Source organism: Oreochromis aureus, linkage group 19, assembly GCF_013358895.1.
Source record: "Oreochromis aureus strain Israel breed Guangdong linkage group 19, ZZ_aureus, whole genome shotgun sequence".
In the NCBI taxonomy this organism is placed as follows: Eukaryota; Metazoa; Chordata; class Actinopteri; order Cichliformes; family Cichlidae; genus Oreochromis; species Oreochromis aureus.
The window spans coordinates 2,763,777-2,789,186 of NC_052960.1; the positions used below are offsets into that span (position 1 = coordinate 2,763,777).

The 25,410-nt window shown below is 45.6% G+C and overlaps 2 protein-coding genes across 3 annotated transcripts; one reads left to right on the forward strand and one right to left on the reverse strand.

The window, feature by feature from the left end:
- tfb1m (transcription factor B1, mitochondrial) lies at positions 1–23,966 on the forward strand. Of its 2 annotated transcripts, none has more exons than XM_031752968.2 (8): positions 1–37; positions 2,008–2,154; positions 2,686–2,837; positions 3,010–3,118; positions 3,219–3,370; positions 3,653–3,772; positions 22,102–22,229; positions 23,095–23,966. In XM_031752968.2, exons 2-8 carry the CDS (start codon positions 2,022–2,024, stop codon positions 23,375–23,377), a joined length of 1,077 nt encoding a protein of 358 aa, XP_031608828.1. In that variant the 5' UTR covers positions 1–37; positions 2,008–2,021; the 3' UTR covers positions 23,378–23,966. The 2 variants fall into 2 exon arrangements, with proteins under 2 accessions (XP_031608828.1, XP_031608829.1); XM_031752969.2 differs by having other exon boundaries at positions 8–41.
- LOC116330597 (claudin-20) lies at positions 10,882–16,106 on the reverse strand. The gene is made up of 2 exons (XM_031752971.2): positions 15,515–16,106; positions 10,882–14,868 (listed from the first exon to the last, which is right to left on the reverse strand). Exon 2 carries the CDS (start codon positions 14,683–14,685, stop codon positions 13,957–13,959), a length of 729 nt encoding a protein of 242 aa, XP_031608831.1. The 5' UTR covers positions 14,686–14,868; positions 15,515–16,106; the 3' UTR covers positions 10,882–13,956.
- Positions 23,967–25,410: the final 1,444 nt, after the last annotated feature.

The following is a 25,410-nucleotide window of genomic DNA, read 5'->3' on the forward strand; positions in this document are numbered from 1 at the left end:
AGGAAATTCAAGGAAGGGAGCACCGCCGGTGTCAAACGTGGGTAAACTGCTGTGTGTTTTCAGTCTCGTGTACTCGTTGTGTGTCATTGTTATTTTTATCTCGATTTTTGGGGGAAACTGTCACGTGTTCCGTGTAAATTGGCGGCTTTTCCACGAGCTCTGCGAGCTGCATTTTAGACAACAAGCTAACATTAGCTGCAAATGTTAGCTGCTGTGTTGAGAGTGTCACAGCAAAGTCAGCTTCAGAGCTGAGTTAATTAGTGCAGTTATTCAGCTCCAGTTTATCCTCCTAAGTCGTGGATTTACGTGACGTTGGCCGTCACAGTGAACGTGTTTTCATAACGTGGAGTGAAATACAGTCACGCTGGTTCTGCCTGCGTGTGTTTTCTTTTAGTTTTCTATTCTAAGGCCACAAGGAGGCGCACGAGACACGGAGAAACAACCTGCTCCCATAGGTTTTTGGACAGTTTCTGTAGTTTTGTCTCTGTTCCACCAGCACAGTGGATTTTAAGAATGAAAATATCACGGTGTGGTTGAAGTGCAGGATTTCAGCTTTAATTCAAGGGCTTTTTATACATAGTCCCCCATTTTCAGACGATCTAAAGTAAATGGACAAACTAAAATAAGTTTAAGGGTGAATTTTAGTGCTTCAGAGTGCTGGAGGCTAGACATCATGGACATCACCAGGTGCTGTGTTTCCTGCTTGAGATCCTCTGCAGGCCTTTAGTGCAGCTGCCTTCAGCTGCTGCCTGTCTGTTGGTCTCTCTGCCTTTTAGTTTTGTATTCAGTGACTGATAAGCTGCTCTCTTGGGTTGAGATCAAGTGACTGGCTTACTCATTGTAGAATATCCCATTTCGTTGCCTTGAGAAACTTTACAGTCTGCTTTTGGCTATTATCCACCTGCCCTGTGGAGCTCTGTCTGATCAGCTCTGCAGCATCTGTCTGAATCTGAGCAGAGAGTATAGCCTTGAACACTTCACGGTTCATTCTGCTGCTTCTGTCAGCAGTCAGATCATCACTGAACACGAGTGACCTGCCGTACATGCTCATCCCCCGTGTCTGACAATGAGCTGCTATTTCCTTCTCCATCATTCTAGTAAAATTCAGTCTTTGTATCATCTGTCCAAAGAGTGTACTTCTAGATCACTTTTTGAAAAAATCTAATCTGATGTTCGTGTTCTTGAGTGTAACCAGTGGTTAGCACCCCCCACCCCAGTTTGCTGTAGCTCAGGAGGTCCTTTAGGTTGGCTGAGCTGGTCAGTGCATTGATTTTTACGGATATACCGGGTTTTGTTTGGTTTGGGTTTTTTTGCTCTCTGATAGGTTTATGTGGGTTTTTCAGCCTAGCGATTGCCTCCTTCACTTGCATCAACATCTCTTTGGACTTCATATTCAGAGTTCCAGTGAAAAAGTACCAAATACAAGTTCAGTACATGGACTCAGCTCCTAGTCTTTTATCTGCTTCATATGCCACGAAACTGTGAAGAAACAGGTCTCACCTGGTCATGAAGCAGTTTATAAGTCCATGGTCCAGTTGAGCTGAGCCTCTGTGTATAAAGAGTTCTGTAATTCCTGAACATTTAATGCTTCTGTTAAACCTCTTAAACTAAAGCTAAAAGTGTGCACTTCAATCACATCTTGATTGCTTGATTTAAAATTCCCTGCGGTGTTGTAGAGAGGCAATAAAAAAATAATTAATTTTTTTTGCTGTGTTGATTTTCACTTGTTTTAATTTGTTACTTTTTTTACATTTAGTTCTTATTTTATTGTTCCAGATTGGTCTTGACCCTATTAATATATTAGTTTTATCATATTTTAATGAGTTACTCACCGTTCCACTTGTTGTTCTGCTACTCAGTTGTTTTATGTTTGTTTTGTTTTTTTTATTGTAGCTGCTGTAACACAGGAATTTCGTATTAATACTGCGAGATTGTGTTTTGCTTTGCTGCTGAAGAGGCTCATCAGTCACAGTTAGTCTCACAGCTTTCTGCCTTTGTTTCTCACAGCCTTCTCCCCAGTGATGGCTGCCTCGGGGAAGCTGGCGTCCTTCCGCCTGCCTCCCCTGCCGACTGTAGGTGAGCTCATAAAGCTGTACAACTTGCGAGCAGAGAAACAGCTGTCCCAGAACTTTCTGCTGGACCTGAGGCTCACAGGTTAGTCGTCCTGCTTTTTTTTCCCTTTCTTTCTTTCATTCTTCCTCCTTCTTTTGCCCCGTCTGCAGTGTACCAAGACCCTTGAGGTCCTTCTCAGGGTACAGTAGCGTGTTACATCAGTGCACTTGATTGCACGGTGCTGCACCGCCTTGTTTGAAGGCATCGAAACCGACAGCATTTCTTTGTAGGTGAGGTTATGTAGATCTCCTGCTAATGCGAATGGACCAGCTCAATTGTTGCAGCCCTTGAGAGCTGAGCCTTAACACAATTATCAGCGATGCAGTGCAGCTCTGATCTGCTCTCTCGTCCTTGGACAAGGTGACTGTTAGATTAATGCTTTTCATCTTCATCACACAGAGGAGAGCAGATATTGCAACATCACACTCTATTAATCTCAATTTGGACGCCCGACTCTCTGATGAAAACATTTGATTGGAGAACATCTTATAATTTATAGGCTGCACGAATTGAGAATGTATCCCAGGAAATTACTATAAATGAATATTGAGTGCTCCCTCTCTGTATTCTCAGACAAAATAGTGCGCCAGGCGGGCAGCTTGAGAGATGCCCACGTGTGTGAGGTGGGTCCGGGTCCCGGGGGCCTCACCCGCTCCATCCTGAATGCTGGGGCCGCAGACCTGCTTGTGGTGGAGAAAGACACACGCTTCATCCCCGGACTGAAGGTGAGCAGAACGGCCGGATCCAGGCTGGCTGAACGAGGTCACTCGGCACAAACGGCTCAGACGACCTCACCTGCAGGAGCCGGCTCTCTCTCTTTGCAGCTGTGGCTGCTTGCAGAGTCCTTTTATTCTCTTTAAAATGATTCTTACTTGTTTATTTTTTCCATTTTCACAGCTGTTGTCTGAGGCAGCACCGGGCAGGCTGAGGATCGTCCACGGTGACATACTCACCTACAGACTGGATCGAGGATTCCCAACAAATATCTCTAAGCCATGGGAGGGAGGTAAGAGGATGAACGTACGTAAGCTGTTACGGTACTCAAACTGAAGGAAATATGTGTGACTAAAACGTGTGTGTGTCTGTGTGTGTGTGTGTCTTCACAGACCCTCCAAACCTTCACATCATAGGAAATCTCCCATTCAGCGTCTCCACCCCCCTGATCATCAAGTGGCTGGAAAACGTAGCGAACAGAACGGGGCCCTTCACGTTTGGACGCACCCGACTCACGCTCACTTTCCAGAAAGAGGTGGCAGAGGTGGGTGAACTCTGCCTGTGTTTGGAGATTTCCTGAGCAATCGTTACTCTGTAGACATTTTTATTCATTTCATTCTTATTTTATTGTTGTGATTTAATATTGATTCATAATTAAAAATACTTTGCAGCTGAGATGGATAGATTTGGGATGGGCCTTTCATGATTCAGGCCAACAGGCTTTATTGATGTTTGCTTAATTCTTCTCTGTCTGTGATGCAGAAATCTTCCTTAGGACACGTTTAATATGCTTCAGTAACTTTCAGCAGTTGTTTTTTCCATCCAGAGGTTGACGGCCAGCACAGGCAGCAAACAGAGGAGTCGTCTTTCCATCATGGCTCAGTATCTCTGCACTGTCCACAACTGCTTCACCATCCCCGGACGGGCCTTCGTCCCCAAACCAGAGGTAGTGTTTAACTAATATTTGACTTTGTGACACTGAAAAAAACCTCATCAGTGTGCTGCTGAAGTTGAATTATTTTAGAGCTGGATAAAAAGGCGTTTGGCAAAGCACATGGCATCTGATTCCTGACTTTGTTCCTCGTCCAGTTTGTTTACCAGCCATTCGGATTAGGCTCTGCTTCAAACTGTAGTGGAATATTTTAGGTTTGTTTCAAGGTGCTGTTAAAGTTTGTGCTGATGGTTACGGTTTATTGGGGAAAGCTATAGCGAGCATTCAGATCCCCACATGCACACCCTCGGGGGCGATGCTGGGAAAAGATTTCTTCTTTCAGAACAAAATGAGAGAAACAGTAAAGTATATAATAATGTTGATATTATTCTTCAGTATCAGTGAACAAGTGACGTTCCAGCTTCCATGATGTCACAGCGGGACCTCACAGTGCCACGCTCCGGTCAGAGCCCCTCATCATGTCACCCTGGCTCATCCCTCCACTCTTTCTTCTTGCTTTAAGGCTTCATTAAGACTGTGTTGAATCAGTGTTGTCTCACTTCTGTCTTTGGACCCTTTTTTAGCTTGTAATGATGCCTGGTGGGTATTTGAGATGTGGCACGATCACACTGTGCCTTGTAATGAGGGCCTTGTTCTTTTTTAGGCCCAGTTTCTCTTTCTGCATCTTTCCACCCGTGTGCGAGCATCAGGGGCGAAAGCAAGATCGTCACTTTGGCGTAACGTGTATTTCGTCTTCAGCTTGAGTGTTTAACGTAGAAACAGAGGTGATGCATTTAAAAAAAACAAAGGATCAATGCTGGCTAATACGCAGCTGGAGTTTATTTTAAAATCGCACACATTCAAGTGTTTCAGAAAACTCGCTTGCATCGTTTGTACAAATGAAGCAGTTTTTTTCTTTCCCAGGATTAAAGGATAGGTGTTAGGTGGATGTCAGAGATGGACCGCTGGTCCCTCGAAGATGTCCTGGCTCTTTAGGAGACCCACTGATGGTAAATATTTAATCTCCTGTGTGGAGTAAAATGCAGCCGAGTGAATGGGACCAGTGCTGATTGCTCATTCTCTTAGAAGAGATGGATTCCAATGATTATTTCATCGCACTCAGCTGCCTTTCTGTGCATTTGTTTCTCTCGAGCATTTTATTTTTGTGTGTATGTCAAAGTGGAGCTTAATGGGCTTTAGCAGGCTTTATCTTTTGATGTAATATGCTCATGTGGTATGAATACATTTGAACAGGGGAAGCTTCATGCTACACATGCGTGCAGATGAGTCCGCGCCTCCCACGTGCCCACACGGGCCATCTATTCCTACTAAATGTTTTAATGGGCTCTTGGTCGAATTGGTGTCATTAGGAGAGATGATGGCTGTTTGATGAGCAGCCCTCCTGCTGCTGGTGTCCTATAAAAGACCAGGAACAAGAGCACACAGAGTAGATGAAGTCTATCGTGCCCTCTGCATTGTGCAGGGCATTTTTTTACTAGTATGTCATGTAGTATAATTCATAAAAAGCTCAGTGGCTCTGCTTTGTTTACTGGTGCACACCAGAGTAATTACGCAGAAAAGCATGAACAGTAAAAATGTCCTTCCGTGATTTACAGGACATCAGAGGCTGAGAGGAGTGGGACCGACTGAGGTTGGCACACACGGGAATTTTGACAGATTTCCTGCTAAACAGGAGAAGTAACCGAGATATTGTAGATGTTTAATATACAGGAAGAAAAATGTCTCATAACATATGCTGCGTGCGTAAATTGTTATGGTTGCTGTGCAGAGTGTTAATACTGTACACTGCTCACAGTGCTCCTTATGAAGATGGTGATGGCTAAATACCCCCTTTGTAGAGAGGAATTAATTATACTGGTGCTGTTAGACTGCCAAGGACCCAAGGTCTGTCTCTCTGTGTCTCTGTATCTTTCTTGCTTTGTTCACGTTGCGTGAGCCTTTTTCCAAACGTGTGTGCCAATCACTGTTGGGATTATTCTGCAGCGATGCTAATGCTTTGTACAGGACAGTAAAAAAAAAAAACTACACAGTAGCAGGTGCTGTGCACACATGGCAATTAGTGAAGTGTATAAAAAACAAAACATGTGAAGTGGTTTAATATTGTGAGATCAAATAAAGCGAGTCCCAAAGAGCCGCTGAAAAAGCAGTGAACCTTTCCAAATAACCACGATGAGAAAATAGCATCACTTCAAGGCGGAGGGGGGAGGGGAGTGTGGGTTGATTGGCCGGCTGATTTGAACGTAGAGGAGCCCGAGTATTGCAGGCTGGTGGGATAATGAGAAAGGAAATGTTGAATCCATTTTACATCAGCGGCTGCGGGGGACGGTATTGACGCGGGGTGGGCAGATAGGCTCTTATCCCCGCTGTTTAATTTGCCAGTCTTGTCCCTCTCGCCTCCACTGTGTCACATTGAGTGACTGAGATTGTCCTTGAAGGGTTTTGAGAGTGGCGATTGGCTGCTTTGATGGTGTTCCCCCAGGCTCAGGGTGCCCTAGGTCCGTCCCACTGCAGATCACACCTGCCTTCTCTTCCTTATTAGTCACTCTCCTCCTGTTAATTCTCACATAGATGGACAGACTGAGTGATGCTTGCATTGCTTCTGGGGTTCACAGCTATTCGCGTATCTGAAGGCTCCCTGAGAAAACCTTCATACGCATCTCTAATTCATATTCTGGTCAGGGGTCAAGGGGTTTCTGAGTGCACGCTGACATCAAGCATCTGCATCCTCACTGCCTCCTTACAGGAAAGAGAAAAGAGCACGCGTTGACTCGCTCATCTCTCGTCCCCTTTCCTCTCCCCTATCTGGGTACAATGTGATTAAAATCAACCTTTTTCCATCGCAGGCGGGTCTGTAAGTCGTGCAGTAGCTGCTCTGTCGCGAACAACCTGCTGTGTCCTCTGTAGAGCTCCTCGTGGGCTCCGCGTTGTGCTAACAACTGTGGTATTCGCTGAATAAGGTGAGAATGAAATTGAGGCATGGGGTACGGCATAACAGGAAATGGAATGACTAAAAGAAAATGAGCTGAAAAATAAGGGAATAAGGGTGGGTGATGACGCAAAAATAGAGAAGAAATATTGGTGATGAAAAGCAGAATAAATGGAAGCAGGGATGGAGAGCAGATTATCGTCTGAATATGAGATTTGTTAAATGAAACAAGGCCCACAGAGCACCGGAAGACAGATTCATGACAGAGATGGATCTGAGAGGAGAGCGAGGCGTACCTCCAAACAGATGGTTGTCTGGGCCGGTCATCAGCCCTGCTCTGAGTAATGGCCGTCACCCACCAGCTAACCGAGCCTCACAGGAGGAGCGCCCTACAGATGTTCGCCTTGTACACAATAGTCTACCAAGAGCACAGGCCAGATGAGCAGAGGCTAAATTAAATTTGTTAATGCCGCATTGAACTTTGGTTGTAGCTGGCAGTTGTCAGAGAGCAATTGGACTTGAATTAAAGGTACTGTACAGTGTACTCCTCCACAGCTCCGAGTTTGGGGGATTTTTCTCATTTTTAGAATTAATTTTATCCTCTGAATTGAAACAGATGTTTCACTGGGGAGCATGACCCCCCTCGGACCACCGTGGTGATGAATATCTTCTCTGTGATGTAATGTGGCCTCGCTGCCCGTCTCTACAGCAAGAGTGAATCTCCTCAGAGGGGCTGTGCTGCTTTCTCACCTCCCGCCACACATCCTCCACTCTCACAATTCATCTAAGCCTATTCCTATCCCGTAAACGGGGTCAAACGCGGTATCAAGAGTATCAGGGAAAGTTATTTCAATGACTCGTGCCAGCCCGGAAAATGCCCGAAGGCTTGGTCTCAATACATCACGGACCCAAGGTAAAGAAAAGCTAAAAATACTCCCCTGCCTCTTCCTTCTCCTCCTCCTCCGTTTCCGCTCACCTTAAACAAAACGCCAAGGTTGGCAGAGCTAGCTTAAGAACATCTCCAGAGAGCCACCGCCTCCTCCTAACAAGTAACTGTGCCGAGCTCGCTCGGAGTCAGCGAGTCAGAGTTTAGCAAATTCAGCTCTGTTTGGTTAGTGAGCAGGCAGGGGAGGGGGTGCAGGTGTTTTTAAAACCCTGGCTGTCCTCCAAGGAAAGAAAGTTCAGCTACAAATGAGAAAAATCGAATTACAATACACTTATCATGGGGGGGAAGCCTCACCGCGATGGGAGGCATCAATCTATAAGCTATTAAGTTGAAGGCTTACTTGAGCACTCCAATTTCAACGTCAGACGCGGCGGTTTGTGACTTAATTTGAGGCTTTTTATGGCGACTGAAGGTGTGGGATGGATCCCAATTTTAAAGTTCCAGGTAAAAACTTACTGGTTATATTAACTAGTTTCACTGGTGACGTGATTACTCCTCCTCTGCATTGATCTGTGTGTTTTGTGTAACCCTGGTCCAGCACTGTATCTTATGCTTAAAGGAGCTTCATTTTCTTTCTTTCCTTGTTGTCTGTCTACAGTAATCGTCATTTTAATCAGAAGAAATATAGATTACCTAAAAATAAAAAACCTTCAGCACCCTTGAAGCGTTTAGCCTGCCTCACCTTCAGCGAATCCTCCCAGGCACGCGTCGGTCTGCGCGCTCCAAAGCTAAAATATTAAAGGGCCTCCTTTGAACTGTCACAGCGTATTGTTTTCCTACAAGCTTCCCTTTTGTCATCTTCATAGCTTTTACTGCCTCTGTCAGCAATTTACCGAGCAGCCAAGGTCGTTGCCGTTATTTCCCGGCCTCACATGTGCGCGGGGACTGGAGGAGAGCGACAAAGGAAGGTCATCCTCCCTCAGCGCTGATGACCGCATTATATTTCCAGTATGAACCTTCATGAGCATAACTGCTGTCCAAATCAGAGAGCAGCACTTTAAGTGTTGTGACACGTTGGAGCAATTTGGCTGCATGCTGTATTTTGAGCAATGGCGTGGCATTTCCCTAACCTGCTCCGACGGCATGAAGCGTGGACCGCATCAAGTCTTTTGTTCATCTTATTACCTTCCACTCCTCCTCCTCCTCCTTTTTTTTCCTGTTTGGTGATCTCTGGAAAGACAATTTGCTGACCAGGAAGGTCAACAAAAAAAACGTGAGCTCGCCATGGCAGAGGAGTTGAAAGAAAAGCGCGTGATTAACCCCTGCCTGCAACTGACAAGTGCTCACCTCCCCTCATTTAAAGCTCACACTCCAGATCTGTCGTAGCAGCAACTCGGGGTGAAAGCCTTTGATGAAAAATGTAGGTTAAATACACAGAGGAGCAGATCTTATTAGCGTTCCCCCACGAGAGGAGTAGTTATTTGATCTGCACTCGTATTGCATAACCAAACGCAGCGAAAGAATGAGACGGAGCGAGAGAGAGAGGCTTGAATAATCCATGTTTGTTTCAGGAAAGCATATTCTCACTCACCCACTGTTGATGAGACTCCAATCAGCTGTAATGAGAGCCCAGATTCTAATTTAATAACCACCACATCTGAAGTGTATAGGCTAAATATGACACCAGCGTGAACGTGAGGGAACGTGCTGTGCAGGATTGGGATCTGCACCAAACTCGCACAAAGTCTCAGACATTTTCACAGCAACAGTTGGTACAGTTTGCATGTGTGCAACAATTTTGGCTTTAGTGTAAATAAGCTCCTTACAGATTTCTCAGTTATTACTATTAATATTATAAATAAATGGCACTGTATAAATAAATACAGTGCCCTGAAAAGTGAACTTGATTTCTTAGTTTCTTTGCAGACTTGCATATTTTGGATCATCAAACACATTTTAATATTAGACAAAGATCACGGAGTTTGTTTGTTTTATGAAGGGAAAAAGCTATTCAGACCTAGCTGCTACGGTACCTTGTTAAATCATGAATTAACCACAGAAAGCTTCAGTTTCAGGCCTGATTACTGCCAAACCTGCTGAGTAACATGTGGCATGAGTCAGGCTAAAAGAGAAACAAGTGAGAGACGAGGTCACTGTCATCTGTCAGTCTGGAAAGGGTTACAGATCCATTTCTAAAGCTTTGGGATGAACCACAGTGAGAGGGATTATCCACATGTGGAGAAACCTTGGAACAGAGCTGAACCTTCCCGGGAGTGAGCGGCCTACCAAAGTTACTGAACGAGCGCCTCGACGACCCGTCCAGGACTGCACAGAACAACCCAAACAGCACTTAAAGAGCTGCAGGCCTCACTTGTCTCAGTCTGACTCACATCCGAACGGCCCAGAAACAACAAAATGAACATTTTGGAGTGAAGTAATCACAGTCTGGGTTCAAATCCAGTTAAGACGCTTTGGCATGACCTGAAACGGGAAGTTCATGCTGGAAAATCCTCCAGTGTAGCTGAATTCAAACAATTCTGCAAATTCCTCCACAGTGATGTGAAAGGCTCGTTGCCGGTTATCATTGAAGATGGCACAACCAGTTATTAGGTTAAAGGGAAATTACATTTTTAACATTTTTTTTTAATCTGAAACGTGTAAATGTGACAAATCTCCAACAAACTAAGAAATGAGACACGGGGTAAATACCATTTCATAGCACTGTTTAATTATTAAAGAACTGGGACAAAGTGTGGTCTGCAGTTGAGGAATAAACTAGTCCATTTTCAGTTAATCTGATTGATCAGTTAGTCTAAGGATCCTTGTTTCTAGCAAAAATGTGATAAAATACCAAAAAGAGAGGCGGCAAAACATGTTCTTTCCACCAGTCGGCAGAAGCCGGTTTACATGTTGTTAAACTCGTCGTTTTGTGCCAGATAAACCAGCCAACTCTGATAACTCGCATTCCCTTGAACTCCCACAAGTGTTGTTATTGCTTCCTTCGTGTATTAGCTTATGTTATCACTAAGAAATAACTGGAGGAGATTGGGAGCAGCTTTATAAAACCCTTTCTTTAAGAGCATTTTCAGAGAATCCTTTTTATTTTTGTATTCTTGTTGTTGGACTCGCACTGCTGTACTGGTGGGTGCTGCATACGAGCAGCCTGCCTTCCCTCCTGCACGCTGAGCAGCCTGTACCATCCAGCAATCTGTACATTTGGCAGGAAGATGAATGCTATCGCCGTCCCCATCAGCCACACACATAAAAGCACACAACATACAGCAGGCGCGCTGCTTTCACAAAATAGTTTTATTGGTAAAAAATAGAACTACTTGCACAAGCACATTGAGACAACTGTATCAGAACTTGTGAACTGTTCATCATCACAAATATGCTCTGGCAAAGTAAGAAGTGCTAAAGCATCCACAAAAATAAGCTGCAGTTATCAAAACCATAAATCAACGTGTTGGTACAGGATACGCAGGAGAGCTTAACTCTTTTTAGGACCTAGTCACTTTGCACTCTGGCCATTTAGAAGCTAATGAAATCGCGTGCTGATGATCAAGCTGCACAGCCACAAAAAAGAGAAATTTCTAGCTAATTTTTTCTCTGCATAATCATATCAGACCGAAAGACTTTCCCTTTTTTTCCAGAGTGCCAGTTGTGTGATGTACTTGTCCTGGTCCAGAGAGCCTTGAATGCTCAGCCGTTTGAACCGAACTGCTGTCAAATAAAGTAAAGGTGCACTGAGTAGTCTTCTTATAAAGAAGATATGATATGAGCGTGGTGTATCTTATACTGAACCAATGTGAAGGAATCCTGATCCTTCGGTAGAAAGGAAAAAACAACCCTAAATGTATTAAAAATCTAGACACTTGTGTACAGTTGTCACAGACCTGCAGTAAACCGGAATTCCTGAAACAAGCGTTATTCATTTTTCACTCGTGTCTTCCTCCTGTCTCTTCTCGCTGTGCTTTGGGAAATGAGGAATAAAGAGGATTTAAAATAACCCTCGAAAGCCGCACCGGACTGTACACAAGCATCCAGCTGATTCGGACTTAGTCTGGCAGAACGAATCACAAATCCATAAAACATTTGCTAATGTATAATTCATGTACAAACAAGTCGTTAAAAAAATAAACAAAAAGAACTTCAGATATTATTAAAACGTGTCATCATGAGACCATTTGGCACATTCTCAAAACACATAACGTGTCAGTATTACTTGATGACTTGGCACATTCTTTACTTTGTTTATTGCATTGGTAATGGTGCCTGGGCAGTGAGTCGTTGTCAGGAGGCCAGTTCCTTTGGGAGCAGTCTGAGTTGGGCAAGAAGGCTAAGCCGGGGCGGGGCAAAAAAAACAACCCCCACGGGGCCGCCGGGGTCGGCGGCAGCTCCCACAGCGAATCCCGTGGTGTGCCGGCAGCAGCCTGCAGGTGGCGAGCTGGGCTTAGCCATCTGCTCTCCCCCAGGAAGCTGCATTCTTATGAGAGAGAAGGAGAGAATGTGCAGTTCTATACATCACTGCCAAGGCCTGTCTCAAGCACAAAAACAATATTCCTCCCATTTTCTTACCTCAGAAAATAGAGCACACGGTAACTGTGAAAGCGTAGCTGCGAAACTGACACGAGTGCGTGTGTGTGTGCGTGTCAGAAGGACATGCTTTCAACATGCATCAGTGTTCTCTTGTCAGGAATCAAATCCTGACACAAGCAGGACGGGGAGATGGAGTAAAAAAAGACGAGGGCGACTGGTAGGTAAACGAGGATAGTCTGGTGGATGAAATTTAAGACACTGAGACCCTTCTGCAGGTGCAGGCTGGTAGTGTATGCGCATTGCTGACGTACTTGAAAAACAAGTCGCATATGGAGAATGACTCAAATCATTTTTAGCCTCTTGCCACGCGGCTACCCGGTCGGCCGTGACTCAGGAATCCTCCTCTTATCTGCTGTTTTTTCCTCTGTGCCACTGCACCATTAAACATCTGTTCATCCATGTGAGACCGCCTGCACGGCACAGACACCATATAGGGGTGTGTTGCAAAGAAGAGCCATTTTCCAAAACCCCCCTGACCAGTGCTTCTGCTTCATGTCACTGGTTAATAAAGGGGATTAGTGAAAGTAGTGTGAGCAGAGGCTCTGATGAAAGCTTATGGCATGCCATGGCGAGAGAAAAAGATGCCCACCCACCCACCCAAAATAAAACAACTTGACTGATTGACACGCACATACCCCCAGACAATGCTTGAATTCGGTTTCCATGGCAGTGTGGAGGTGGGTGACAGGAGAGAAAAGCACATGCAAAAAGCCGGCGTGTCGGAGTGTTTACTGCATACGAGAAGACGCACAAGCGCATGTGTAAATGTGTGGGCGTGAGCGTCTGGGATGGATCGAGATGGGTAGCTGCTACTTACAGGCAGACTGTTTTTGTTTGGATGGAAATATGAGATGGTCCACTCTGCTGCTGAAGTATTGGATCACGCTCTTTTCAATTTCTCTCCATCTCTCTCATATTTCCACCTGCAGAGAGAGACGCAGGCATCTGTTTGCCTGCATTTTCTCTCTTAAATCCAGCCCAGCAGCCCACATCTACTCCTCCTGACAGTCCTCTTTGAACAGTTACAGCAGGATAATGTTTCTACAGCTTTTCAGGCACAGGCATTGTGTGGCTATGTCTCAGTCTTCTACCAGGCATTCCGCTGTATTTGTACACAGGCTCCACACGGCATGCTTTAGAGGCAAAATATCAACGTCATTCTAGTAGCTAACAAAAATATGACCATTTATTTCATTAGTTAATTCCATGTTGCATTCTAGTGGACAAGCATACGATAAACTACAATGGCTTGCTATGTGAGGGTTTCCACCTACTGCTCTTGGGCTTTATATTGCCTGTTTTGTCAAATGAGAGGAAGGACTGAACGATTGTAAATAGCAGCTAAATGATTGTTTGTTTTTTTCCTTCAATTTAAACCTTTGGCGAGGGAAAAAAAAAAAACTCCACTCAAGGCTTCCTTATTTGCTTAATTCATTCCGCAGGGAGCTCTGTGTGATTTACTGATGAAGGATGTCTGCGTTTGGTTAGCAGCTTCCGTCAGTTCTGCAGCACCTTATCCTGGTATCCTGGCTCCTTGCACATTCACGCCGTTTGTTCCAAGGCGCTGCTCAGGGAATACCTCCACTGCTTGTGCTTGCAAAACAGAAAAAAAGAAGATGGAGCAGAAGGAAAAATATGATTTCAAAGTTGTTGCCCTCCTCTCTTTTTTTCCTCCAATTCCATCCTTGAGTAAATCCTAGTGCGTAGAATAAGCCGTGATGTTTCCCCTCAGGCTCGTGTCCCTTTGCCGTGCACAGCACTGCGTTATTACACGTAGTCCTGCAGGCTGTAGCCCGTCTTATTGTCTAATGGGGAGAGAGAGCAGTACTGGTGCTGGAGCTCCTGCTGCTGCTGGAGCAGCTGTTGTTGCTGCTGCTGGAGAAGCAATTTGTCAGGGGGGGGCAGCAGGACCAGATCCTGGGGTCCGTGTCTCTTTCCCGAGCAGGACATACAGAAAATGGACCCCCCCACAAAGAGGAAACCTGCGGAAACAAAGGCAACGTACACGGCACCTCCAGGCTCAAACTTATTGCTCTCGGGAACGCTGGAATCCAGGAAGTTGGTGATGACCTCGTTGGTAAACCAAGACGCAGGCACCAGACACAAAAAGCCTGCAGCGACGAAGCAGCCGCCACTGGCGATGGCAGCGTGTCGCTTGGAGCGCCGTCCACCTCCCCAGCGCGTGCATTTTAGTCCCAGGGAGGCGAGGCAAAGGCCCATGGCTGCCAGTACGCAGCACAGCACCATAGTGGTGCGAGCAGTCTGCAAGTACGCGGGTAGTGAAAGCACTGAATACTTAAGTGTGCAACTAAACATGCCTGTGCTGTACCATGTGCAGTCCATCCACAGTCCCTGCATCTGGGAGATAGCTGTGATGATGTTGGAGCCCACATCTGCGCTCACCTTCCAGTTAGGCAGCAGAGTGGCCACCATGGCGCCCATGATGCCCAGCAGAGCCAGGACAAATCCAAATATTTGCATGCCCGTGGATGCCATGCTGCTTTTCAAGTCGACGCCGCTGCCGCCTCAGCCGTTGTCCTCTCCAGGCAGCATTCACCCCGCTCCGGCACCGCTGCTCGTGGACCCCCGCCGCCTCCCTCCCTCCCCTCCTTTGGTGGTGCACCAGCTGCCAGTCAGAATCCCCCAGTTCCTCAGCTCCTCAGCTGCAGCTCCACTGGGCTGGAGTAGAGAGACGGAAATGAGAAATTCACATCTCATTCACCTCACACAAGCGCAGACTTCTTTTTTTTTTTTTTTTTGGCTGGAAACAAAGGACAGCATCAAGCACTGGCGCTAAGAGCTGGCTCAGGCTCACTGTAGGTAAGCAAAACACCGCTGGTCATTGTGCATGTGTGCTCTACTCCTCTGCCTTTACAGAGCCACTGTCTGTGAGGAAGATGAGTTTGTGTTTGAGGTATTTGCCATGCTCAGTAGTCACAGTATGTGGACTCTGAGCTGCAGTGCCTTCACTCCACTCACACAGTCGACTGTATTTTCTACCACTTTGATTTCAGCGCTGTTTACCTAACAAACTGAGACTAGCCTTTAAAGACTTGCACAGCCTCATCTACAGCTGGAACACCAGTTATTATTTACTCAGTCGCAGAAATAAACTTTGAGAATAAAGCTTTTTTCCTATATTACTATTTATTTATTTATTTTTTTCTTTACATTTTTTGGTCGGACCTCCTGACATAACGGTTTTTCTCATTCAATCAAACGCCTCGTTCCAGCTTGTAATGAACAGTAAACGCGGGCCACTTGTTTCCGTTTTGTTTCCCGGTCCAGTCTGAAAGAAAGGAGCGCTGTGGGAGTGATCTCTTACCCCGGCTGGTGCAGAGCTGGCGCGTCACGGTGTTCGCAGTGATTCCGGTAAACACGGCAGGCTGCTGAGGGGGCGAGGAGCACGATTCATCCCGGACCGCGGAGCCGTTCGAGCCATCCATTTCCTTAGCAACAGAGCGGAGAGACCACACAGGCTCGGCCGGAGCCCGGAGGAATAATCGGAGCTCGCTCGCTCTCGCTCTCTCTCTCTCGAGCTCTCTCTCTTTGTCGCCCGCTCCTCTCCGGTTTGTGTGTCTGCGCGTGCGTGGGCTCGCGCGCTGGAGCAGAGCGGTCTCTGCCTCCCAACTTCAAAGAGGGCTCAAACCTCGCAGCTCCGCACCGCTACTGTACTACCGTCACCTCCTCCACCTCCAAGCAGCCAGAACAGGACCGGAACTACTTATGCCGTTTGACTCGAACCAAACTCCTTTAATTACTGATTTCACGGCATTTTCAGTATTTTCTGCATTATTTATCATTAATTTCACAAAACAATTACGTGACTATTCATATATATTTAGGTTATATATTTACATGTCTTAGGTTTATATACAAAAAATGACTTTTGTCTCTTAGGGAGAGCTTGAGTGAAATAAAACTGTCCAAACATCAGGAGATTTTATCTGGTTATTTATTTATTCGTTATTTTTGTGAATTTGTTTTTGTGTTAATATTTTAGAACTTATTACAGTAGTCCATGTTGTTACAGAGTGCTATTTGTTTATTTATTTATGTATTTTATTTACTTTTGTGTCATGCAGGATTAAATTAAAGACCAAAAAAGACCAGTTAGAAAAAAATTTGTGGCTCGTGGCTAAAGCATTTATTAAAGGATACCAGAAATCCCCCCATGATGGGGGAAAATGCTGCTAACTAACAAAATAAAATGATATTCATCCCATTGTTGCACTGAGCTTCCTAGTTAATCATAATTCAGTGCTGCTGTTGTTAAAATGTATGCCTAAGTAATGGCTGAGAGGGCTAGATAAGATTTCCAATCATAGCTTGACGGTACCATGGGGAAGGGTACTCTAATTAAGGCAGAAGAAATAGCTGCTATGATTGTGGCCAGATGAGCTGGTCAGGCTTTGGTATTGTGAGGCTTTGTTTTTCTAAGTCCAGAGGCCAGAGGAGCATGTGTATCCCGCCATGCCAAAACTGACCCTCCCCGGAGCGTCATCTTCATCAGCATCAGTCAGCAGGATGCTAAAATTCACAGCTGCTCCCCTGTCTTTACCCGTCTTTCCTCCCTTCTCTGTAGAGGACATAGAACAACAGGGGGAGTGGCTAGGACGGCCTTGATTCATGAATGACAAAGAGGACAAAAGAGCGAGAGAGGAAGAAAATCAGGCAGGGTTTAATAGAGCCGATATCCTGATATCCTTGTAAATGCAGATGTGTGTTGCTTTTATTTTGCTGCAAAGGCACAAAAACATCCGGCTGTGGGAAATAGTTTTGCCCGTCTTCCAACTGCAGTACAGAGGCCAGGGATTGGAGACGGTGATGCGTAGTCATTACGTGGAGATGGTTTGGTAGCAATTGATTTGTTTAGCTATTGATCCGGTTGTTTATTTCTACCCAATGCTCTCTCTCCAGCCTCCACTGTTTTTCCTGTAAACTACCCCTCAGAGACCTTTGTCTTAAAATGAGATGTGGGGATGGTGCACACAACATTAGCTCCAGTGTGATGCCGGTGTCGACCTTCGGCGCTACATTCTTAGAATTCCTTGTGGGACGCACCTGCAGCGAGATGAGAAATTTTCCAGTTTTCTACAGGCACACTGCAATATGGCGTGTGTGACCTGTCTCCTGGTAACTGATGAGATCTTAAGTGCTGATGCTGCTGTTGTTCTGTTAGAAGCTAGATAAATAAATAAATAGATTATAGAGGGAATGGATGGAAGGGGAGAAGAGCAAAATGCAGTCAACAAATACCCGGTGGGTGCAGATGTGACGCTGTGATGTGTGAAGATTTTGTGGGCTATTATAAGCGTGGTCCCTTTTTATTTTATCACCTTACAGCAGAGCAGCGTTTCTGCAGCGTAGCTGTGAGGGGCTGCCGGCCCAGCCGTGCTCCTTTTTGCCCGCACGAGGGGTTTTTATCGTTCACTTTACGTTTTTTCCCCTTTAATGTCCACTCTTGCGTAATTGGTTTCCAGGCTCATCGCCTTGCAACAGCGATTTGTTCACAGTTCCGATGCAAGGTGTCTTGTGATAGCTGTGATGTTGCTGTCACTGCAATCTTGTTGCAGAGCAGGGCCCAAGTCCAGTTTCACCCTACATCATATGTGCAAACCCGTCTCAGACAAAATACTTCTGACATTTTGTAAAATTACCAGCATATTAAAGACTCTCTTCGGGCTACTCCGTGAAGCAAGTAGCCGAGCCTGGACTGACGTGTGTGAGGCTTTTAATGTCCCGTCAGAACTTCTTTTTCCCATGCTATCATCATTTACTGGCACAGTAAATTTCACATTTTTGGGCAAAGTTCAAGCTTTTCTATGACGAAAGTTTCTCTCCAAGGAGCTGATCTTGTCAGAGGCTAGGCTGGAGTGTCTCGAATGTCCTGTGTGCATGCCAAGGGCCAATTTCATGGGAAGTATGCTGGGCTGCCTGCACAGGAAGCCCTAAGCCCTTCCTTCTTAAACCCCTCAAGCAATATGAGCCTGGTATATTCAGTGGCATTGACTGCTGCCTTCTCCTCTCCGAGAGGCTGTCTGCCTCCTCTGATGTAATGGAGGTTGTCTTCCCAAGGTATTGTCATGATTAATGCAGCTCTTCCCTCTTCGGTTGCAGGATCTCCGTGAGCTTTTGTCTCGTGTATTCCCTGGCTGTATATAGCTTTCTTCCATCCCCCTGCTCTTTCTGCGAACCTGCCATTATGTAAGTGTCGGAGGTTCAGGTAGTGTAGTGGCTGGAGCCCCAGGGCCCCTGCCATCTCATCTTGGTTACGCTTAGGGGGACATGACAAATTACTGCTCACACGCAATTGGGTAAAGTCACCAAGAAAGACACATCGGAGATGGAAATGGGGAAAACGGAGAGCAGGAGAAGGAAGCTGTAAAGTGTAATAGAGTTCCCTGCTGCTTTCCGAAGGTCGAACACATGAAATATAGTAAAGTGCAAATCTTTTCATGCAGATGTCTGATTATTGGGTCAGAAAAGGTCTGAAGTTGAGGACGAAAGCAGACATGTGACTGTTCAGAACACTTGAACCGAGGCTATCGCTGTACGCTTCAAAGGCGCCATTGTTGGTTGATCGGATTATTTGAGTTGCCATATTTGGAACAAGAAGCAGGTTCAGAGTTGGTGTAAATGTTTGAAGTCTTTGTTTTCCAAACGTAATCAAGTTATCTGAATTAAGTGAGAGTGAGAGGAATGTTCATGAGCTGGACTATAGATCCTTGCATAACAGCTCAAATTAGTGCTAATGAGTTGCTTGTTTATTTTTTTTCTTCTCCTAAATAAAATGACTCCCACAGTCTGACCAGCCTGTGTGCTCTGCACAGGTGATCCCCACTGCCGCCTTTGTACAGCACAGGGTGAGGGATAATGGGCTCAGAGGGGGTCGGTAAGTCTGGGATCTGCGAGGCCTTGCAGGAGCTTCGCAGAGAGCATTGTGGTGGGTGAAGGCATGTTCACAGCGCCTCAGCACAGGAGCCAGGTGACGGCGCGTGATTTAAGATGGAGTTTCCTTGCATGTTGGGGTTATCGAGGGGAAGGATTAATGGCAGGGAGTGGGATATATTACAGTGGTGCTACCTAGTGAAGTCATGTAGCAAGGCCATACATAAATCAAACGGGCAAAGTGACTTGGACAAGCTGATGGCTGAAATGCTGCTGCCTGTATAGTCCCAATATCGACTTTTCCCTTGCTCCTCTCTTAAATCATGAAGTGCGGAATATAAATGGCCTAATTATTCCAGCAGAGAGTGAAATTAAAGACATTCCTTTTTATTGCTTCTTCCTGGTGGTCTGATCTAGCGTCACCAAAGCACCAAAGTGTTTTTCCAAATTCCAGATATAAAGTCCTGACCGAATTTCTTTCGACATGACAGGTGGAGACGGCGCTTTTCATGATGCAGACAAAATACCGCAGCCACACCGCTGGGTGCCCGGGACGGCTCGTGGGCTTTGATTGTAAAATATTCTCTGTGTAAATGATAGACTCATTCTGAAAATGATTTAAGATTAAAGTTACTTCGGGGGGGGGTGAATACTCGCTACATCCTTTGTCCCTCCTCCTTATGCTTCATCCAGTTTGAAGCATTCTCATAATGTTATAGCACACAGCCTTCAGGGCTGGTGAGACAAAGAGTCTCCACTGCTGCTGTCCCATTAAAAGCCTGTTTGGCAGGATGCTCAGCAGCAACCAGGCATCTCTGGACTACACAGGGATCTATAGATCTGATATGAGATAGAGCTGTGGTTTACAAGCGCTCCTGAACACTACATCTGTTTTTAAAGAAAAAAAACAAATCTAAACGGCTTATTTGTAAACCTTTGGTACCCTTGGACCACTTAAGCTTTCTTCCCCTAATTATCAACACCAGCCGCGACTCCCGGACAGCACGAAGCAGCTGAGAAGGAGAGTGAATCACACAATCCAGAAATACAAGCCGCATGGGTGCACGAGGAGCTCCGCGGGGCACGTCGTCACCACAGGAAGACTTTGAACTGAGTTGAATTAGATGTCATTTTATTTTACCCCCGTTTAGCGTGAGAAGGGGGCGCTTATCCTTAGGGTATGTGTTGTTCACATGTTTGTATTGCCTTGAATCTTTAAATTAACATTGCCAGTCATGCACCAGCACGCTTTGCTCGTTTTGCAGCTTTTGCCATCTCTGCGGTTCTTCCCAGCGTATACCTGAATAAAAAGTCATGTGAAATTACAGATAAAAGCACTTAAGGACTACAAAATGTGTTATTATTAAAAATAGCACTCTGGATGTGTGTCTGTGTAGCTCCCCTTTTCGATGTGCTCGACCAGTCCCACTCAGTGCTCCCTCCTGAGGGAAGTGAGGCTATTACCGACTATGGAAAGACTGACAGGCAGCTGTTGTGCTCTGCTGCCCGTGGTCTGCCTGAGCTTTAGGTCCCCACGCAGTGCAGTATCACCCTGATTGTGCAGCAGCTCCTTTAGCTATAACTTACAGAACTGGCAGCATCATGTGAAATGCGCTTGAACAACGATGTCCTTCTTTGCGCTGCTAAAGCAAAGATCTGGAGATTCAGAAATAGTCTTTTTAATGTATTTTGGTTCTTTTGATCTCATCATGACTTTGAGGAGATAAAGAGAGTTAGAGGATGCTTCACAGGAGAACAAGTGAAGTGCTAGAATAGAACGTGTGTACGTATAGGTGCTTGAAAGTAAAAGATGTGAGAGTGAGAAAGATACAGTCTGCTGGCTCTGACACGATTACTTCATCAGTGTGTCATGTTAGCTTAGAGCTGACACAGGAAGGATCAGGAGGAGGCTGCCAGAGTGGAACTGGAGCCGAGTCCCACCACCAGTCCTTAACTGGGGTTCTCTTCAGGTTCCCGAACAGGGGCTACCTAAAGGGGGTTTGTGGTAACACTGTAAAGACTTCAGCTGACATAAAAATAAAAAAGTGCGTCAGCTGTACGCACCTGAGGGAGTCGGGTGAGGATAGGCTGAACACCTGCATCTGCGGTGTGCTGGGAGGTTGCAGATTTTTAGATTTTATAGATCCGTCCATTCGCTTCCACTTATTCTTTTCAGGGTCGTGGGGGGCGCTGGAACCTATCCCAGCTGTCACAGGGCGAGAGGCGGGGTACATCCTGGACAGGTCGCCAGTGTGTCGCAGGGCTAACACACAGAGACAGACAACCATTCGCGCTCACATTCACTCCCACATTCTCACCTATGGGCAATTTAGACTGATCAATTAACCTATCCCCACTAAGTGCATGTATTTGGAGTGTGGGAGGAAGCTGGAGTACCCGGGAACATGCAAACTGCACACAGAAATCTCCACCTGCCTGGGCTCCACCGAACCCTGGGGTACTTTTCTGGGACCTTCTTAAGTGAGCTGAAAGCAGGTATATGAGATTTAGTGCCCACTGAATCATCCATGGCTGCCTGCCGCATGCATCACTGCATCTATATATGGTTGGCCCTCAGTGGAAATGGTAGAGGCGGATAGTGGGATAAAAAGTTGCGCTCTACGGTGAGTCAGGCTTGTAGGTATTAAGGAACTCGGTGGTGATGCAACAACAGAGACTCAGTTTCTATGGTCCATTGCACAGGTGTTACTGTGGCAACTGGAACTAGCTCGCCAGCCAGCCGTGCTGCGTCATCTTATTTTCTGCCTTCCCTCATTTCTTTTATCCCGGAGTGTTGATCCCTTTCCCTCTTTTGCTCTCTTTGTTCAGCTTTGTGTCTTTCGTGCCATTTGTCAGGAAAGCTTGTTTTTTTTGGCACACTTTGCATTCCCCTTCTTATCACACCTGACTGCTCTTTTTTTTGCCACTTTCTTTTCACCACATTCCCATGAGCACACTCTCTGCAATCTAGTTTTAAGGTCTGTGCTAACCCCCCGCTGTCTGGATTTCCTCTCGCTGTAGGTTGACGTGGGAGTAGTTCACTTCACCCCCTTGGTTCAGCCCCAGATCCAGCAGCCCTTTCAGCTGGTGGAGAAAGTCGTCAGGAACGTTTTCCAATTCCGTAGAAAGCACTGCCATAAAGGAGTCGAGTAAGTACACGTTAACCTAATGAAGCTTGTAGGGCCTCGATCCGCTCTTTCCCTCTTTTACTTTTTAATCCGTGTGTCATTCTCATCAGTTATTCTCTCTCTACATTTTTCATGTCTGACGGCAGCGTCTTCATCTCATCGTTAATTAGACTGGCTTTATATATTTTTCATATTTATCATTCAGAAAGCTTTTGAGCGTTTCTCTAACCAAATCTGAACATTCGAGTAACTTCAGAGCTCTGTTCAGAGCAGCTAGTAACAAAGCCAGACACCCACATGCGTGTGCAGGCTGCCCATCGCCCCCGTGCCTGTTAGGGAAGTGTATGTAGGCCCGGATAACAAAAGAGCGCTGGCTGTTTGAAAGAGAGCAGCAATTATGAGTCACTGAGGTGGCATAGGAAAACGAGGAAGCATATTTTATGTAACTGCCGCGGGTCGGTGGCAGCGGCACCAGCGCTCGAGCACCTAAAAAGCATCTGCAGAGTGTGTGGAGCTGGCTGTCGCTCGCTAACCTGCAGCGAACGAGTCCACGGGAACATCTGAGGCAGGGAGAGCTTTCAGGGTGGGACACGGCAAAATAAATAAAAATTAGCAATTGAAATCACAGCTGCTCCGTTTCTGTTTTAAAAAGTTTGTGTGAGTTTAATGGCAGCCCTGGACTTTGCAGTGTGGCTGTGGAATAAATTAACAATTCATGAGGACTTTGTGTGATTTCAATTAACTTCACCAATCTGAAATAATTGCTGAGGGATAATTTCTTTCTGTTTGAACTTTCTGATGCCATTAAACTTGCATGATCGTTAAGATATCAAAGCAGACTAAGTGCAGGAATCTGTACTCTCGTGTCGTCGCTTTTTCCCCACAGGAAGTTGTTCCCTGAGGCGTGTCGTGTTGAGCTGACACAGGAGATGATGCAGAAGGCAGACGTGGACCCCATCCTGCGCCCCACAGAACTCACCATACCCCAGTTCAGGGCGTTAGCGGATGCCTACGCTCATCTCTGCGAGCACGAGCCCGCTCTCCTCGCCTACGAGTTCAGAGAGGAGCTCAGACTGAAGCACGTTGCCAGAAAAAGCAACACAGCATCATCGCCTGCATTTATGGACGCACCGAGTGGCGTGGCAGAGAGTCCTCTGCAACCCCGCTGAAAAAATAAAAAGCATGGACACCAAGAGAAGGGGACTAATAGCTTCTGTTAGCACAGGGAGACAACAGTCTGCTCTTAGCTTTGACATTTCCACCTGGCATAACCATGCATTTTTAAAGCATTTCCCCCGCATGCACACGGCAATTTGGTATACAGGAAATACTGGGACTCACACACAGTATCCACACAGGCTTTGGCTCAGCCCCAAAACCATTTCCTGGGATGCAACAGCTACCAGCAAGTCATGTGTTTTGGGGAGGATGAAGAAAGCGGGCTAGTTCGTTCCCACAGAAGCTTTTTAAGAGAAAGCATCTCTTTATGTCCCAGTTCTTACTTCTTATCCATCTCACATAACACCTCATCCTGTGGGACTGAAAGTATCATCAGAGTGTTTTCAGGGTGATTTAGACGAGGAGAACATGGCAGCTCCACATTCAGGCCACTTTTATTCCTTCCAGTGTGTATTGCTTAGTCTCTGGGGAGACGGCGCTTAAAGGGACAAAGAGAGTGCTGTGAATTTGTCAGCTCGAGAAAGACTCGTCATACAAAAGGAAGATGGCTGCAATTAAAATATTTTTTTGTTCAAAACATTTTCTGTTGCGTTCTGTGGGCTAATATTTGGGTAAGATGTGTTTGTAGTATAACTGGAAAATGTGGCAAAATAATAAAATCTCACAAGTGACTGTTGTTTAATTTTAGCTCAGAAAACTAAATGTATAGCACCATGTGCAGTTTTTCTCAGTGAAGGCATTGTAGTTTTTAATATTCCTCTTTGAGCAGACTGTCACCAGCAGAACATGGCAGCGCTGCTTCCTGCCAGTATGGCAGATGGTGTGCTAGGGCTGAGCTGCCAGAGTTAGAATTCACTCAGTTCTGATGATAGGTGGGTGATAATCGACAGCCACAATGAACAATCCGCATGTCGTGCAGGAGTGACGTGATGTGCGCCGTTCAGTCTGCTCAGTCACCCCAAAATAAACTGCTCTTATGATAAGCTTTTATTTTGGTAGATGACGGCATGTGGAGGAGGACTGAAGGGTGAGGAATTGCATCACGCAGAGGAGGATAATTAGCCACTAACGAGATGCAAGGCTGTGGTCGTAGAGGCTTTTGTTTGGTTTGTCTGATACCTTTGAGCATTAGTGTACGCATCATATCTCACAGTAAATTATACTCTGAATAATGTACAGAAGCGGCCAATCGGGCGCTGTGTCCACCCCGTCATCCTGCAGCTACAGGTGAGTGAGAACTTAATCAAGATGTCTTATTATAATCTGAGCTGGTCATGAGTCACCTGTTATATTTTTGGATCAAAAAATTTTGTTTAATTTGGTCTTTAATTAGTACAAAGTGTCAGCATGACTACAGTAAACTTAGTACTGCAACATTATACTACAGTAAAAGTACAGAAATATTTATCTAAAAAGTAATTATGTAACTTCCACAACCAGTTTATCAGCGTTCTTGGAAAATGTGTATATTATTCATTTTTAAATGTGGGGGCTGGCTGAGCTCGTGTTGGGCACCTTTATGAGTTATGATCATAAACTTGATGGTTTTGTTTTTGGACAGTTTCTGTAGTGCTGCTGCTGCTGTTACATCATCACAGTGTGATTAAAGTTCAGACTTTCAGCTTTAATTCAACGGGTTAACAAACATTTTGCATGAATTGCAGCCGTTTTTATACACAGGCCTGTTTTTCCAGAGGCTCAAAACTTATTTGACAAACAGGATTATTGTAATAATTCTAAATATAAGCATTGTTTTTAATACTAACTAATGCCTGCCTGAAGTTCAGTTGCTTTTCCTTCTGGAGATGTCCTGCAGGCCTTTACTGCAGTGGCCCTCAGCTGCTTGTTTGTGGGTTGAGATCAGGTGACGCTGAAGAATATCTCATTTCTTTGTAATGAGATAATCTCTGGTTGCTTTTGTGGTCTTCTTTGGCTCATCTGCACTGTGAAGCTCTGTCTGGTCAGTGCAGTAAGTTCCTCTTGTAGACTTGATACGCTTCCTGCAGAGTGTTCTTGTCTTGGT